The sequence below is a fragment of the Podarcis filfolensis genome (assembly GCF_964270895.1).
Source record: "Podarcis filfolensis genome assembly, chromosome: 11".
In the NCBI taxonomy this organism is placed as follows: Eukaryota; Metazoa; Chordata; class Lepidosauria; order Squamata; family Lacertidae; genus Podarcis; species Podarcis filfolensis.
The window spans coordinates 35,787,627-35,803,612 of NC_139613.1; the positions used below are offsets into that span (position 1 = coordinate 35,787,627).

General features: G+C 39.6%; 1 protein-coding gene across 4 annotated transcripts in view; it reads right to left on the reverse strand.

Moving 5' to 3' along the window:
- Positions 1-15,986, reverse strand: part of KIAA0825 — a 190,991-nt gene that overhangs the window by 143,332 nt on the left and 31,673 nt on the right. For all 4 annotated transcript variants that reach the window (XM_083576536.1, XM_083576538.1, XM_083576535.1 and 1 more), the window contains exons 6-9: positions 11,557-11,724; positions 6,382-6,476; positions 3,783-4,010; positions 1,137-1,402 (exon numbers count right to left, since the gene is read on the reverse strand). In XM_083576536.1, the coding sequence (XP_083432662.1) occupies positions 1,137-1,402; positions 3,783-4,010; positions 6,382-6,476; positions 11,557-11,724 (757 nt within the window). The remainder of the gene's footprint in view (positions 1-1,136; positions 1,403-3,782; positions 4,011-6,381; positions 6,477-11,556; positions 11,725-15,986) is intronic.

The window sequence follows — 15,986 nt, forward strand, 5'->3', positions numbered from 1 at the left end:
AGGATCCAATGAATTTATGTTGAACGGAGAAGCTGTTGAAGAAGAACATCACATGGTTTGAATTTCAAGAGAAGTGAATGATTTGAACAGCAGAGAAAAAGTAAAAGTAACAACAGAAGAGGAGAGAGAAAGGCAAATAGAGTAATAAAATGGCATTTGACTAAAGTGGTATGGGGGAATTTACATGACATTAAAAAAAGGTAAAGGTAAAGGACCCTTGACAGTTAAGTCCAGTCACAGATGACTCTGGGGTTGCGGTGCTCATCTGGCTTTACAGGGAGACAGAGCTGGTGTTTGTCTGCAGACAGTTTTTCCAGGTCATGTGGCCAGCATGACTAAGCTGCTTCTGGTGAAACCAGAGCAGTGCGCGGAAACACCGTTTATCTTCCCCCCGGAGCGGTACCTATTTATCTACTTGCACTTCTTTTGGCATGCTTTTGAACTGCTTGGTTGGCAGGAGCTGGGACCGAGCAACGGGAACTCACCCTGTCGCGGGGATTCGAACCGCTGACCTTCTGATCGGCAAGCCCAAGGGGCTCAGTGGTTTAGACCACAGCGCCACCCATATCCCTGATATGATATTACCCTCTCTCCAAATCTGATTTATATGTAACATATGTATTTGTGTGTGTGTGTGCGCGCGCGCGCGTGTGTGTGCATGTGCATGTGCATAATATTATTTGTAAGTTGCTCCATGACAAAAAGTTTTCTGGGCAGCTTATAATAAATGAGTATAAATAGCTTTAAATACAAAATTAAACATTAAACCACATATTCCAAGGCAATAAAATACAAGGAAAATAAAACTCACCACATCCACAACATTCAAACACAATTTGAAACCCAAAGTGGTCCAGACTACATTAATAATTTTAAAGGTCTGGATGAAGAAAGACAGGGTTGGAACTGTTCTGTCTTAGACAAAAGTTTTAGATGCTTCTTTGAAGTTCCAGTGGTGTACAGAGTGAATGCTAGATCTTTGTAAACCAGGATAGAAAGAGAAAAATTCAAGGCACTGGCAGTAAACAGCACATTGTCTTAAGTTGTTTCTTTTAAATATATTTGTTGTATCACTGAAATGGACTTGTTTGATTTACTGGTATTTATGGGTGTTTTAATCAATGCAACAGACTCACTTTCTAGTGGTATCTTTCATTAGATGCTGATACATATTAAAATGCTGATAGACATGCACTGCTGTGGAGAGAATAGTATACAAGTTCTGCAGCGGAGCTCTGGAAGGGACATCTTTACTTCTCTCCTCCAACCTTGTCAGGACAGCTGTTGCTACTTTGCAGCAGGCCTCTACAAAGTTTGCTCTAATTTCCTGGAGAGACTCATCTCTGCATGCCAGAGCCAGGGGAAGCAACATGTCAAGTTCCTCCATGATATCAGAACAAAACTAGGAAAATAAATGTGACATCCAGTTAATTTTATACTGACAGCATTATTTATACCTGTACAGTATGACAAATACTGCATTTGGCAAAAGACAAATGTAAGCTTCATATTGTTTTTACTTCATTATATTAAAATGGACATGTATACATGAAAAGCTTAGACCATGTAAGTTGAAGCTAATATTTGCCAAATTTATCTTTAAAAAAACAACCCTAGGAACAATTCAACTAATGAGCAGAAGCCCTGTATGAGTACACAGGGGAAGAAAGAGGGGGTCATTCCTTTGGCATGCTGAAATGTTTGCCCTGATGTAATGATGACCTTACCAGATTGAATTCCTCCATTGACATTTTTCCTATATGAAGAACTCTGTGATCTCCACAGATGCACACATTAACTTCTAATCAAGTGTCAAAACAGACAATAATAGTGGTTACTTGTTTTTGAGCTCAACTCCCTCTAAGTCCAAGCATGCTACATGAAACTCATTGATTTGATTGAGATTTTCATATAATGGTTATACCGTATTTTTCGCCCTATAGGACACACTTTTTCCCCTCCAAAAATGAAGGGGAAAACTGGGTGCGTCCTATGGGGCTAATGCAGGCTTTTTCTGAAGCTTGGAGAGCGAGAGGGGTCGGTGTGCACCGACCCCTCTCACTCTCCAGGCTTCAGGAAGACATTCGCAGCCTAGGCAGCCCTGCGGGAGTTCCCGCAGGGATGTCTAGGCTGTGGAGAGCAGCCTGCTTCCCGGAGCGTCGGGTGCCCTGAAAGCAGAGCGCCCGGCGCTTCAGGAATACATCCGCAGCCTAGGCAGCCCTGCGGGAGGTCCCGCAGGGATGTCTAGGCTGCGGATAGCAGCCTGCTTCCCGGAGCGTCGGGCACTCTGCTTTCAGGGCGCCCGGCGCTTCGGGAACACATCCGCAGCGTGGGGAGCCCTGCAGGAGTTCCCCGCAGGGCTCCCCACGCTGCGGATAGCAGCCTGCCGCCTGCCAGGCGGGGCGCCCTGAATCAGAGCGCCCCTCACGCTGGGCAGACATCGGCCAGCCCCACAAGCTCGGGGGACAGCAGGGAGGCGCAGCACCGCCATCCCGCTGTTCCTCGACCTGGTTCGGTTTCTCCGACCTGCTTTTTGGGGGGGAAATAAAGGAATTTTTTTTCCCTTTATTTCCCCCCAAAGAAACTAGGTGCGTCCTATGGGACGGAGTGTCCTATGGGACGAAAAATACGGTAAGTGACTGAGTCCTGTGCACCTAGATATTTAATGCTTTTTTACTCCCTCTTCCGCCAAGTGAATGAAGAGCACTGTTTACCAAATGCCTCAGTCAGGGCAGGGCAGTAACCTCTAGTATGGGCATTAAACACATACGGTAGTGTGGTCACACAGTTGACTCTAAGTAGTGCTGCCATAACTCTTGCCTTCACTTTATAAAAACAAAAGTATCTTTTTATAAGCATGCACCTGGAACCCTAACTAGGTGGGGAAACATACTCTCTACCCCTTTTTACTGCAGATTGCCCCCTCTTGACATGCTTCTCAGAAGAGAAGCGCCAGTCACAGTTTTAACAAGTGATGTGGTTGCAGACTGCTTTGTTCCAGGGAAAGCCTCAAAAAGAGTCAGCTTATTCATTCAGTCATAGAAGCGGTAAAACTCTACCTGGACAGCATCATTTCAGGCTGCAGTTGGATAAATTGAATGTTTGAATGCTATCCCACAAGAAAATCTCCCTGAACATAAAAAAGGATGAGGAGGAAGGCTGGGCTGAACTGTTTTCCTTGATGCACTTGCTTTGGGTGATAAGAGAGGTTTTTTGTTTAAAGATGAGGTAGTATTCAAACATGTAATACAGTCCAAGACAACCTTTGCAATTTAAACTGACCGAAAGTGTGGAAGGAACTGGAGTAGAAGAGACTACTCTGGGTTGAGTTGTTTTTAATTAATCTTCAATCCCCTATACACAACTCCATGAATCAGGCTTTAATTTTTCTCCCACTGTAGCTTCAGATCTGAACCCCTTCTGCCCCTGTTTGTTTTTATGGTTTTACATTCATTGCATTTTAGACTTTCCCTAGTGAACTACTAATGTGTCTCAGTCTCATCAATGCATTTCCACCTACAAAATTAATTTCTTCGTGGGACAGAAATCTAGGCTATTTACTAAAATGGATACATTTTCTAAGTATTAAAATGGATACATTTTTAAAGTTTCTTAGAATATATGTTGAGATCTATAAAGCACTATTAAATAATTTAGCACAGGATTTCATTCCATGCATTTGACTCTTAAAATACTGGAAGTGCAAGTACTTCAATGCTTTATGGGTAAACAAACCCGACATTCTGTAATCCCCTTAAAACATCAGATCTTTTGATACATGCCTTTGAAATTTGTTTTGGTTGTTCTTCCTCATGGACTACTTCCCTGAGCTCCTTCATGTGCTGTACCTTTACAATATGCATCACATAGCAGGCAGCTGAAGTGTGTTCATTCTGCTCATGTTGAAGAATTTTATTGGAAAAATCTTCAACTGCAATTGTTATACAGTGAGCTACTGAAGAGCACAGGTCTTTAAATGCTTTTCTCCAGCCGAAATCTAGTATGGTAGTCTGAAATATAGAAGTATACAGACAAAAACTGAACAGTCAAATGTTTCTGTTTCAATTATACCTAAGCTGATCAAATAGTCTACTAAAGCTCTTTGTATACTTAACACACAATATACTTGGAACTGACTGACTCTTTTCTTCTGGCTGTGGTGTGAAGCTGAAATTTGTGCTGCTGTGTTATGCCTCTTCTCCCAATCATTTCACAGGGGCCCATATAGGAAACATTTTAGGTAGCTTCCCTACCCACCTTCTCCACCACCCCGCATCATGTCCCTCCTCATCCCACTGGTATGAAAGTGCTTTTGTAAACTTGCCAGAGCCCAAGCTTCAGCAACTGTCAGAAGTGTTTGGCGACTGGCTTGGGAAATGGGAGGTCAGGGTTAGCTGGCAAAGCAGGAACGTTTAACACTGCAAAATTTTAGAAGGTCAAGGCTTTAATTTGCTATTCATTCCCATACCCCCACCCCTTGTTCTTCAAAGTTTAAGGGCAACAGCCTGCTCAAAATTTCCTTTTTTGGGGGGGAGGCATAGCCTCTTTAGTAATTACCCCTCAGTTCCAGAATATGCTTTGGTTGGTGTACAAAGAAACCCAGTGATTATAGCTGAGTGACTTCTTTGCCTTATTGAGGTTCCTTTACTTAAAATGATCAGTTCACACATACTACAAAGAGAAGCAAGCCAGAAAGGGGAAACTCAAACTAAACTCACAGCTCAGGAAAGCCACCCAAGTCCTGGACCCAGATGTGTGTTTTTCTTCTCAGTAATGTGGGTATTAATTAAAGGCTGTTGCTGTTGCCTATGCCAACAGTGTCTACTTACACTTCTTCAGAGAAATAATGTAAAGTGTTTTAATGCTATGGAACTGAGATTCTACTTGCTGTAATATCTATGTTCTCTGGCTGCTGTAGATACTATTGCAGTCAGTTTTATTGTTATATTTCTTTTGTATATTAAATGTTTTACTGATGATTCCTATTCATTATAAAGTGTTTCAACCAAACCTGGTGAGACAGGATATAAACAAAATAAATAATTGTATCCAGCTGAGTCCCTACTAAGGGAAATCTTTTTGATCCAACTGAGGCTCCCATCAGCAGAAGCAGGGATTGAGGCAATTTCTGGAAATTGCCTGTCCTCTGCAGCTCTCCATGCCACCTCCCATGCTGTCCCCCAAAGCCACACACACACCCCGCCACACACCCAAAGCTTCTGGAGGAGGGGGACATTGTTCAGCTGACAAAATTGTCTGCTAGATCAGTCTTCTGTCACCAGGGGACAGCAATTGGGTGCAACTCTGAAGATTCATGATGTTTTGATGATGTTTAAATAAAGGAACAACGTAGGTAAGAACTGCAGAGTTTGGGTTTTCTTTCTCAAACAGAAACTTGCTTTTGAAAGTGAGGGACTTTTGTGAGGTGCAATAGGTATCTGCCATGTAAAGACAAAAAGTAAACATTTTCACTGGTAAGCCCTTACACTTCAGTGTCACCAGTTCTTTGGATCCCAGCCCTAAAAGCTGAGAATAGCAATCCAGTTCATTTCTTCAGTAATCAGCTTTGTAATCCATTTGATGCCAAGCTTTGTTTCATTGATGATCTAAAATGTTGTACGTGTATATAACTTGGACTCTTGATACTTGGTTCTAGATGAACTGATTACTCCCCTATGTGTTCTTTATTCAGACTTATTAAGTTGCTGATAGTTGTTTAAAACTATATTTAAAATGTGATAGAACTGATTCATTAATTTTGGTGAGATGCAGCTCAAAAGCAATATATTTTACTGCTCAGACAAAGTGGGAGAACTCCCCTCACTCATATGCTCCACAGAGATCACAGCACTAGTGTAGTTATGCATTAGCTCCAGAAAGTGGCTTGTTTCTTGGTTATGCTAGACTATGAGAAATAGATATGAGTGCTTTTTATTTGTAGGATGATATGGAATATATTAATATGAAAAGAGCCTGTGCAAATGGCCATCATAAATTGTAAGAGCAAGCTTATGTAAAAATAGATCCTCAGTTTTCAACACACGCCTGAAAATACTTTTGGAAACATCGGGAACATTAAATAAAAACTTACAATGGCACCTTTATATGTTTTTATGTTCACTGCCTTTCTGATAGCGACTTTGTTCTTCTAATAGTGATGCCACAAAATGGTTTAACAGCTTCTTTTATATTCACAAATTTTTGTATATGGTCTTTTTTCTTTCCACCCTTGGTCTTTGCAGGCTTAAATTACTAATAGCACTGAAATTATTAGCATCTTAGCATAAGGGATTTGTAATGAATATGTTAATAGGTCCTTATCTGTATTGATGGCGCAGACAAAACAGGCTCCCAGAGAGTTTGACTCTTTATTTTACTCACCTCTTTTACCTGAAGTAACTGTTCAGGAAGCACACTGGTTTCATTTGCTCTACTTTCCCCTATTAAAAGCTCCCCACCAGCTTTCTTCAGAACTCCTGCACAGTATGACAAACGGGATCAAAGTTAAGATTAAGGCTGTGGAAAACTTGATATATCAATACATTCTATAAAGATATTCAGCAAGCTGCAGTGGAATGTTAGTAATGAAATAAAAGTAAAATTCAGGTTGCAAACAAAATTCTCTTTTCGATAACTACATTTTTGTTTTACTTAATGATATATATAGTATATACAATATTTAGATATTTAAATGTTGGAATCAACAGTCTATTAAGATACTTACATTAAAATATTAGTAACTTAGAAAAAGTCAGTTAAAAATAAAATATTCAAAACTTTCTAACAATTGGAATCTACAGACTCCCAACTTGCTGGTGTGGGAGATCGGTCCCCAGCTCATTGCAGCATTTGACATGTTTGTGGGCTGCCAGTGACAGACCCATATCTTTAAACAAATGTTTCTCTCAATCATATGTAAAGTAGGAGTTGTGCACTTTAGAGCACAAATTGGAGCCTAGCAGGAGGCACACCTACTCATGCACACTTCTGCTTCTCCCACCACTTTCCCTGAGAAAGCCTCTCTTTACCGCATAATTGGAGCAAACAACAATCAGGTTTTCTGTGGACTGACGTTTGCTCTGATTCAGTGGTAACGAGTGGGTTTTCCTGGGGAAAGCGGTGGGGCAAATGGAATACTGCTTGAACTCATGCTTCCTAGGCAAGCCAAGTGTGGACAAGCCCTTGTTCAAGAGTTCCACAGGCTCCCTGAGATTAAGTGGTGGAAAAAAGCAGTAATGCTGCTTGTCATCTGCATATTGGCAATGTTGCTGATCCAATGTGGTGTACTAATTAGAACGTGGTATTAAGATCTGGCAAACCGACACATTAAGCTAACTTGGGCCAGTCTCTCTCAACCTCATGGGTAGTTGTGAGGATAAATGGGGCAGCGGATTAAACCTATTGTTAGAATTATTAAATATATACCACTTACACACCAAAATGGCTTCCACATGGTTATTCCTCAAGAATAAACCAATTATAATATATATATCCAAACATAATTAAAATGTGTAACAACACAATTTCATCAAAACATTAAAAACATCCATGATTAAAATTTACAAAAATGCAAACAAACTAAAACAGCACAACTCTTAAAACAGTTGAGCCTTAACTTGAGAGCACTTATACTGAAGGGTAAGATAGAAAAAATACTGGGGGGGGGGAGAGACAAAACCTCCAGTGCTTTCATGTGTATGCTTGAAAATCATGGGGGACAAGATACAACCTATAGGCATAGGGTGGAACAGTTATCACCCAGCACTACCTTCTGCCATCAGTTATATTTCTGATCTGTGACTGTAATAAATCAATTCATTCATTCTTCTGTAATCAGCCACCCAGGAAGGGTGTAACATTGTAACATTCTGCATCCTGGCTCCAATCCAGTCACAGAAGGACACCCATAGCTGATTATATCAAAAGCCTCAGAGAGGTCGAGTAGAACCAAGTGTTGTAATCATTCAGTCGCCAGCTTTAAGACATTCATCACAATGACCAAAGCTCTTTCTGTCTCAAAGCCAGTCCTATCCAGTTTTCTCCTAAACCAGTGGGGTTGAAAGCCCACCACACTCTCTAGTATCTTGCTCCAAAAGAGGTTAGACTGGAAGGTAAATGTCTGAGTTCATAGGGTCTAATCTTGGGGATTTAGTTCCTGAAATTGGTACCAGCAAGGACTGGTACCAATTTCGGGAACTAAACACACACAATCTAATATCTGCTGATTATTTAAGGGCAACAGAGACTATGCCCTCCCACATTTACTATTTCTGAAATTCAAGTTTTGAAATCCACTCTGGCTACTGTTAATAATCATGGTGGCTGGAAAGTGCTTGTGCCACTTTATAGCATTTAGTGATTTATAGTTTCTGTCTTTTATTTGCCCAGAAATATATAAACATTTATAGAAAAAAGGAAATCAACAACTGCAAATGCTTGTGTTTGCCAAGGAATCCAGATCCAGATGATTTACATTATATACAAAAACATACGGTAAACAAAGGACATGAATCTCTACACTACTTTAACAAGAGAGATCCCTTAAACACATTTAAAACTGACACTTCACTCTTTTAAAAGCTAATATAGTATTACTACTATATGTATTTTAAACAGTCAAATAAATATCCAAAAGGATCTGCAAGGCAGTATTCTTTCCCATAGTTTGCCCAGGGCAATGTGTGATAGTCATAGAGAAAAGGGATCTGGAAGAAAATTTAGCACCACATAAATTATGATTTTTAAGTGGGGGAGGGGAGATTTGCAAACATTTTGAGTGAGAATTTTATTTGTTAGTCCATTCCAATAAAGTGCTAACAAGTTAATGAAAATAAAGTATTTCCAGCTGCTATGTTCTCAGTGTACATTCCATCTCCCCATCACGTTTCTTGAAAATAATCTTTATGAAAGAAGCTGCTGCTGCTATTTTTAGGATCTACACACAGAGACAAAACTAACATTATATGATTTAAAAGGCTACCCATTACAGCAGTGACTTTGTAAACGTGATCATGTTATTCTTTTACAGTGCTTTCTAGAGATTTATATGAAGTAATAGTTTTCTTCTTAAGCTGTGAAGGGAAGACCTTTGCAAATCTTTCTAGTCCCCTGAGGCAAAGCTTGAAAACCTAAGGCCTTGACAAGTTTGCCCAGAGTGGTTTCAAAGAGCTCCACTGGAAAAAGCTTTTCTTGGCACTCATTATCAGATCTGTCTAAAGTTCACCTTTCTCGCTGAAATGGAGAAAAAAAAGGTGAGAGGAAGATGAAAAGTGTGTTAGATGTTTTTGAAAATCTCAACAAGAGACTTCTGAAGGACCAGAGGAAAGAGAAATCACACCAGAAGGGCAGAAGGAGAATATAATTTGACCAAGCATTCTTCATTCCAAATAAGAATGTTCTGCTTTATCCATGACTGCTGCTGAATGTTCCAGGTTCCTTCAAAGGATCATATTGCCTGTGATAATGAACGTACTAGGTATGTCTGAACATTCCACTAAATTAATTGCAGTGTATAGCAAGAATGGAACAGCAGGAATGGACAAAGGAATGGAGAAAGAAAAGGTTAATTTTTTTCAGCTGGTACCTGACAAAATCAATGTATTACTCAAATTTTGGTCAATTTTAGTTCTAGAAAAACAAGGAAGCGAAGTCAGAATACACTCAAAGTCCCAAATTAGCTGAAAATGACAAATATAACCCCCTTACGCTGATGACACAGAATTCACGGTGGGAAGAGAAACATTTTCACTTTTTCCATTATTCAAATCAAATTCATATTAGGTTAAGAATTCATTGTGCATTATGTTTCAATCCATGTTTTTCTAAGCCAACTGTTTTTGCATTCATGCAACTGAAAACTTCTTTCAGATTGCTCTTTTTAACATTTCGGTCAATGTTTTTTCCTGATACTTCACGTATATATGGCCCTCAATGAGAACTAGTTGTGTTTCTTAGTATAAAGACAAAGAATTAAATGTAAAAAGAAAAGTGAGCATACTGAAATCAAGTGGAGCACTTTTGAAATTATTGTTCTAAATGAAGTTCTGTGTTTTACAGAAGCAGATGTAAAAGAATCAAATTCCAGAGAATTTAAACTGAGATAAAAAAAAAAGTCCTGATTACTTCAGCATATATTCTCTGATAAATGTTCATTTCCCCCCACTATGTCCCTTGGTGCTATTGTCTGCCATGGGATTACAATCAGAGAGCATCAGTTGGCAGTGCTTCCTTGAGTTGTAACTTCTATTTTCTGCCACCTAAATTGGCCTTCATAGGTTTCCATTGTGCAAACTGCAAAGGAACTTGTCTTGATGGCAGCGAGAAGTAGTGTGAACTACGCATCTCTCTTTTCTTTGCAGGGTTTTTTTTTTGGTTCACAAGCAACCTCCTACCAAAAGCAGAATCTGCAGAAGAGACTACTTCCAAGGGATAATGCTATGAAAACGTATGAAGAGAAGCCCAGGTGGCCACCTTGCAAATTTCCGATGTAGAAGCCTTCGACCTCTCCGCCCAAGCAGCAGCTATAGTCCTAGTGTAATGAGCTTTACAAACCCTGGGAGCCACTTTACCCTTAACTACATACGCCTCCCTAATACAGTTCCTTAACCATCTAGCTAAGGAACTCTTAGAAGCCATTTGACCCCTCTTAAGACCCCCTAAGAGTACAAACAATCTGTCAGAAGATCTGAAATCTTTGATTTTTCTGAGATAAACCCTAAGTGTTCTTCTTACATCCAATTTATGCAGCCATTGCTCTTTGTCATCGCTGGGTCTAGGGGGAAAAAATGATGGCCAAGAAACCTTCTGGCTTAGCTGAAACTCACGATACCACCTCTGGCAAAATAAAATAAAATATGAGGAACTTCTCAAAGGACCACTTTATTTTTGATGGAGCTTTACAAATGTTCTGTACATCAAATCTAAAGGTTCCGCATGATATCCTGAACAAAGAAAAACTAAACTTTCTGTTCTAGTGTCAATTTTTTCATTTGTCTAACTAACTTCAGTATAATGCTAATATTAAAATAGTGCAGGGCTCCAATTTATTCCATGCTGAGAAAACCCAGCCAACAGCCCACAGACAAAGTAGCCTAGTTGATATGAAGTGCAATACGTTGACAATAAATATGATGGCACCATCCAAAGTACTCTGCCATTGCACTTCTATATTGCTTCCAGATTAGCAGGTTACTAATAGGTCTTCCCTTCTGGCATAAGCCCTGCAAAAAATACTGCTGCACCTCCCAATGACTTGCTGCTTCCTAAAACACACTTTCAACCCAGATCTCCCCAGTCTGAGCAATAAACTAATTATAATTTTGGGTGGTTATTAAATCTTCCATCATCTTATAGCTAGTAAGCTGATGTTTATGTTAATTATGAAAAAGTGAGAAAAAAATATTTCAAAAGACTCCAGAGTACACCAGAAATAAGTTGACATTACGGGATTGATAAAGAGGTATGTTATTTTCTCATCCCAATTATTCTATCTACTGAATTTCTACAAGGCAATTCTTTTGAAAGAAAAATAAGGTAAGTGGGGGAAATGTACATTACCTTGAACATTTCTGTTCTCAGAAAAACATGGTAATAACAGCATTTCTGAAGATAGTTCTTCAACCTTTTCTTCCATCAACAAAAAAAGCTTTATAAGCTCAGAAAGACATCTGAGTTGATGTAGTGTCAAACAGAAGTTTCTCCCTTTTCTAGAACATTCTTGAGCCGCTGCAAAACAAGTGGGAGAAATTAATTTCATACAATATCTATATTGTAGCATATGTATATAAGTGCACTAAAATACATCAACTGTGATATATATTATCTCCTACATAAACATTACTAAAAATGATGTCTATATAGAGAATACTTGTATGAAAAGTAGGTCACTGTAGATAAAAATTTAAAACTTTTTTGATGCCTCTGAGAAGGGTCTGTTTTTCTTAACCAAGCAAGTTCATAAAATTAGTGTTGTTTTCTCAAATCCACAAGAATTGTCTTATGATGTACAACAAAGTTGTATATTGTCATTGATACTGTTCAACAGTTGAGCATCTATGAAATCATTGGAATAAATTATCCAAACATCTGCGGTGAGATGTTAATATGCTAAAGAAACCCAGCTCTATTTTTTATTTTCAAAAGTTACATAACCACAGATCACGGCCTAGAATAACTGTCTAGGGACCCTCTTAGATTGAATGAAAGCAAGTAGATGGAGACTGAATCCAGGCAAAATGGGGATAGTGAGGTTTCCTATTCAAGTATATCCATGTCCTGTCTTTCTTTATTTTCATTTATCTAACTACATTTCTGCTTTTGGTTTTCCTGCCTCCCTAAATTGGCTGCCATCTCTGAGCTGCCCCTACTTGTGCAAGATATGGATCTAATTATTCCTCAACACAGTCTTAGTTCTTTCATGAGATCTGCCACAGCTTTCTGTCTAGACCAGGGGTCAGCAAACTTTTTCAGCAGGGGGCTGGTCCACTGTCCCTCAGACCTTGTGGGGGGCCAGACTATATTTTGAAAAAAGAAAAGAAAAAAGGAACGAATTCCTATGCCCCACAATGTACTCAATGGAAAAACACCAGGCAGGCCCCACAAATAACCCAGGGATGCATTTTAAATAAAACGACACATCCTACTCATGTAAAAACACGCTGATTCCCGGACCTCTGTGGGCCGGATTTAGAAGGCGATTGGGCCGGATCCGGCCACCAGGCCTTAGTTTTCCTACCCATGGTCTACACTCTGTTCTTACTCCTGCTGAAACTTGTAATTCCAGCACTACGACTTAGCTACCTGCAGCCCAGAATTTACATTCTGCAAGTGGTGAAATCTTCGTTATACCTTATTAATGACTTTGGCTATGGCATGTTCTGTGTGTGTGTGTGTGTGTGTGTGTGAATAAAGATCATGCGTATTCTAAATACCACCAGAACAGAAAAGTCAACTTAGTTGACACAGTAAGGTGCTTCATTCTGTTTTGCATTGTTCTCACTTCTTTCAAAGTCCTTAAAAAAACACACACACAACCAACTTCCAGGGAAGAATGTAAGTTAAAATCAGCACTTCAGCACTTCAGCATATAAATTACTAATGATTTCTGCAGCTATGTTATACTATCAACTGTTTTAAACTGTTTGGGTTGTATCCCAAGCATTGCTAATGGGGTTCCACTGGCAGTTTCCTCTCCTCCCCCTATGAGCCCCCTAAAATCTGCAGAGGGTGCCTTAACCCTCTGGAGGTCCTTTTGAGAGCAAGTAGGGGAGAGGAGGGGCAAGTTCCGTTCCACTAGGTCAAGTCTCTTAAACCAGCAAAACATTGGATACTACCCTGATTTTCTTTTTATTTGAAGAGTATTTATTTTAACATTTTTACTCATTTTCAAGGCAGTTAATAAAAACATTTTAAATGTAGAAAATCTCTGTAGTGAAAATAGCAGACTGATTAAATCAAATACACCCTTTTCTGTTTTAATAGTTCAAATCACATAAATATGCTGTCACTCTAAGTCACTCTGTCATTTTCACACTGAATAACGCAGATAATAAATTTGAGTGAAAAAAGAGGCTATCTCTTCAGCTTTAAATAAATAGAAAAGGGAAACAAGGAAGTTTGCTAATGAGCAAATATTAACAAGCCAAACAAAGGCTTGTATAAGCCAGCTCCCTGTAGAGCACATCCTTGGGGATCCTGCCATCTTCCATTCTGTGGGCATGATCAAGCCAGCAGAGACATTGCTGAGACAGGAGTGCAAACATACTGGGAATGTGGGCTTGGGAGAGGACATCTTTGTTTGAGATTCTGTCCTGCCATGTGATGCCCAAATTCCTCTTGATGCTGAGCGTGTGGAAGGCATTGAGAAATCGTTCCTTGCGGTTGTAAGCTGCCCATGACTCACTTCTATAAAGTAGCATGCTCAACATGCAAGCCTGGCAGAACTTCATCTTGGTATTGGTCATTAGCATCACATTCTCCCAAACCCTTTTGGAGAGGTTAGCCATTGCTGTAGCTGCTTTGCCAATACTCTTGTCCAGATTAGAATCAATTGAGAGGTTGCTGATTATGGTGGAACCCTGGGAGACCATTGTCTACCATCTCAAGCTTGTGGTCACCAATGCTGATGTGTGGAGTGCTGGTGATGTCCTGACCCAGGATGTTGGTTTTTGTCAGGCTGGTGGTAATGCCGAACTCCCTGCAAGCTTGGGCAAAATGGTTGATGAGTCTTTGTAGAGCTTCCTTGGAGTACCCTGTCAAGACTGTGTCATCTGCAAGCATCTCTCAGATGAAGATCTGCCACACTTTTGTTTTGGCACAGAGATGTGCCAGGTTGAACAGAACTCCATTACTGTTTGAATCAAAATACACACCATCTTCAGTCAAGCTGAAGGTACATGAAAGCACCAAGGAGAAGAATTTGTCAAAGAGAGTCAGGGCAAGAACACAGCCCTGCTACATGTCACTCTTTATAGGGAAGGCATCCAAGGATTCACCATCATACAGGATGGTGCCACACATATTCTCCTGGAAGGACAATATAATATTGTGAAGCTTAGATGGATATCCTTTCTTGTTGAGCAGTGTGAAGAGTCTCTTATGGCTGATGATATGCATGACCTTTGTCAGGTAAATGAAAGCAATGTCCAATGGGTGTCGCTGTTCTCTGCATTTATCCTGCACCTGGTGCAGTGAGAAAATCATGCTGACTGTTGACCTCTGAGCTCTAAAGTCTCAATGTGATTTGGGACAGACCCTGTCAGTGAGTGACTGTAATCTAATGTGTTTTACATTGAAGTATTTATTGTGTGTGTGTGTGCTTAATATGTCAGAATGACTGTTTGTTGTATTTATATAGTAACATTTAATTCATCCACACATTAGAAAGTGAAATTTGTTAGAATGCCTGACTGATGCTTATAACGTCTGGTAAAAGTTCATAAATGCTCATGCAAAAATAAATCTCAAAGGTGCCACAAGCCTCAAATTGCTTTTACATTTTGTTTTTATTTCCACATGCACTTCTAGATTACATTCTAAACTTCAGTGAAAGAAATTAAGCCTGCTATAATCCTATAAACACTTGCCTGGGCGTAAATCCCATTCAATTGAATAAGGTTTGCTCTTCTGAGTAGGTATGGATACAATTGCACTGTTAACCTGTGAAAGATCCCTCTTAATATTTATTTTTCCCTTTCCATCACGCTTTATTAGTTGAGAGTAGTGAGGCTCTTTGGCCTATTGTGAATAGCATTTGGGAAAAGCATTTCAGAAGCTGTAGGGACAAACAAAAGCAAACTACTTGGCTACGCAAAAACAGATGTAGGTCTACTCTAGGGCAGTCAGATCACACAATGTAAGTGGACTTTAATAACCCAAACAGGTAGGGTACGACAACAAAAAGATTAGCACTACCCATTTTTGTGAGAAACACTTGGGGGGAAACCTACAAAAAAACACATTTTCTTTGCATCACTGAGAAGAGAAAGGACCAACTTTCACAGCAGCTCTGTGGGCAATATTCTGATAATTCTGTCAGCTGTTGAAAAGAAATCCTGACCAACCCCATTATTATTGGGTGAGCATGAAAAAGCTGAGATTGCATGCATGTGAGGAAACCACACAAAACAGCAGCAGCGCATCTTTCTCCACAGTAGTTTTTACTGCCCAAGAAACAACCTGATTTTGAACTTTAAAAAGCAGATTTGATTTTCAGCAATTAGAACATCCACAGTGAAAAGGGAAACAAAACAAAGATCCAGCCCCACATATAGTTCAATGCCATACATACACATCTTCCCATTCTTTGGATTCTGGCCAAAGGTTTTTCAAAGGTCAATTGCACATTATATTTAAATGATCATAATGCTCTCAGCATGTAGCTAATATTTGGCAAAAAATATAATTGAAATTATTTGCTATATAAATATTCAAAACACAATGGGGATTTATAAGCAAAAATACAAATGACAATGGTTTCTGTGCTCTCA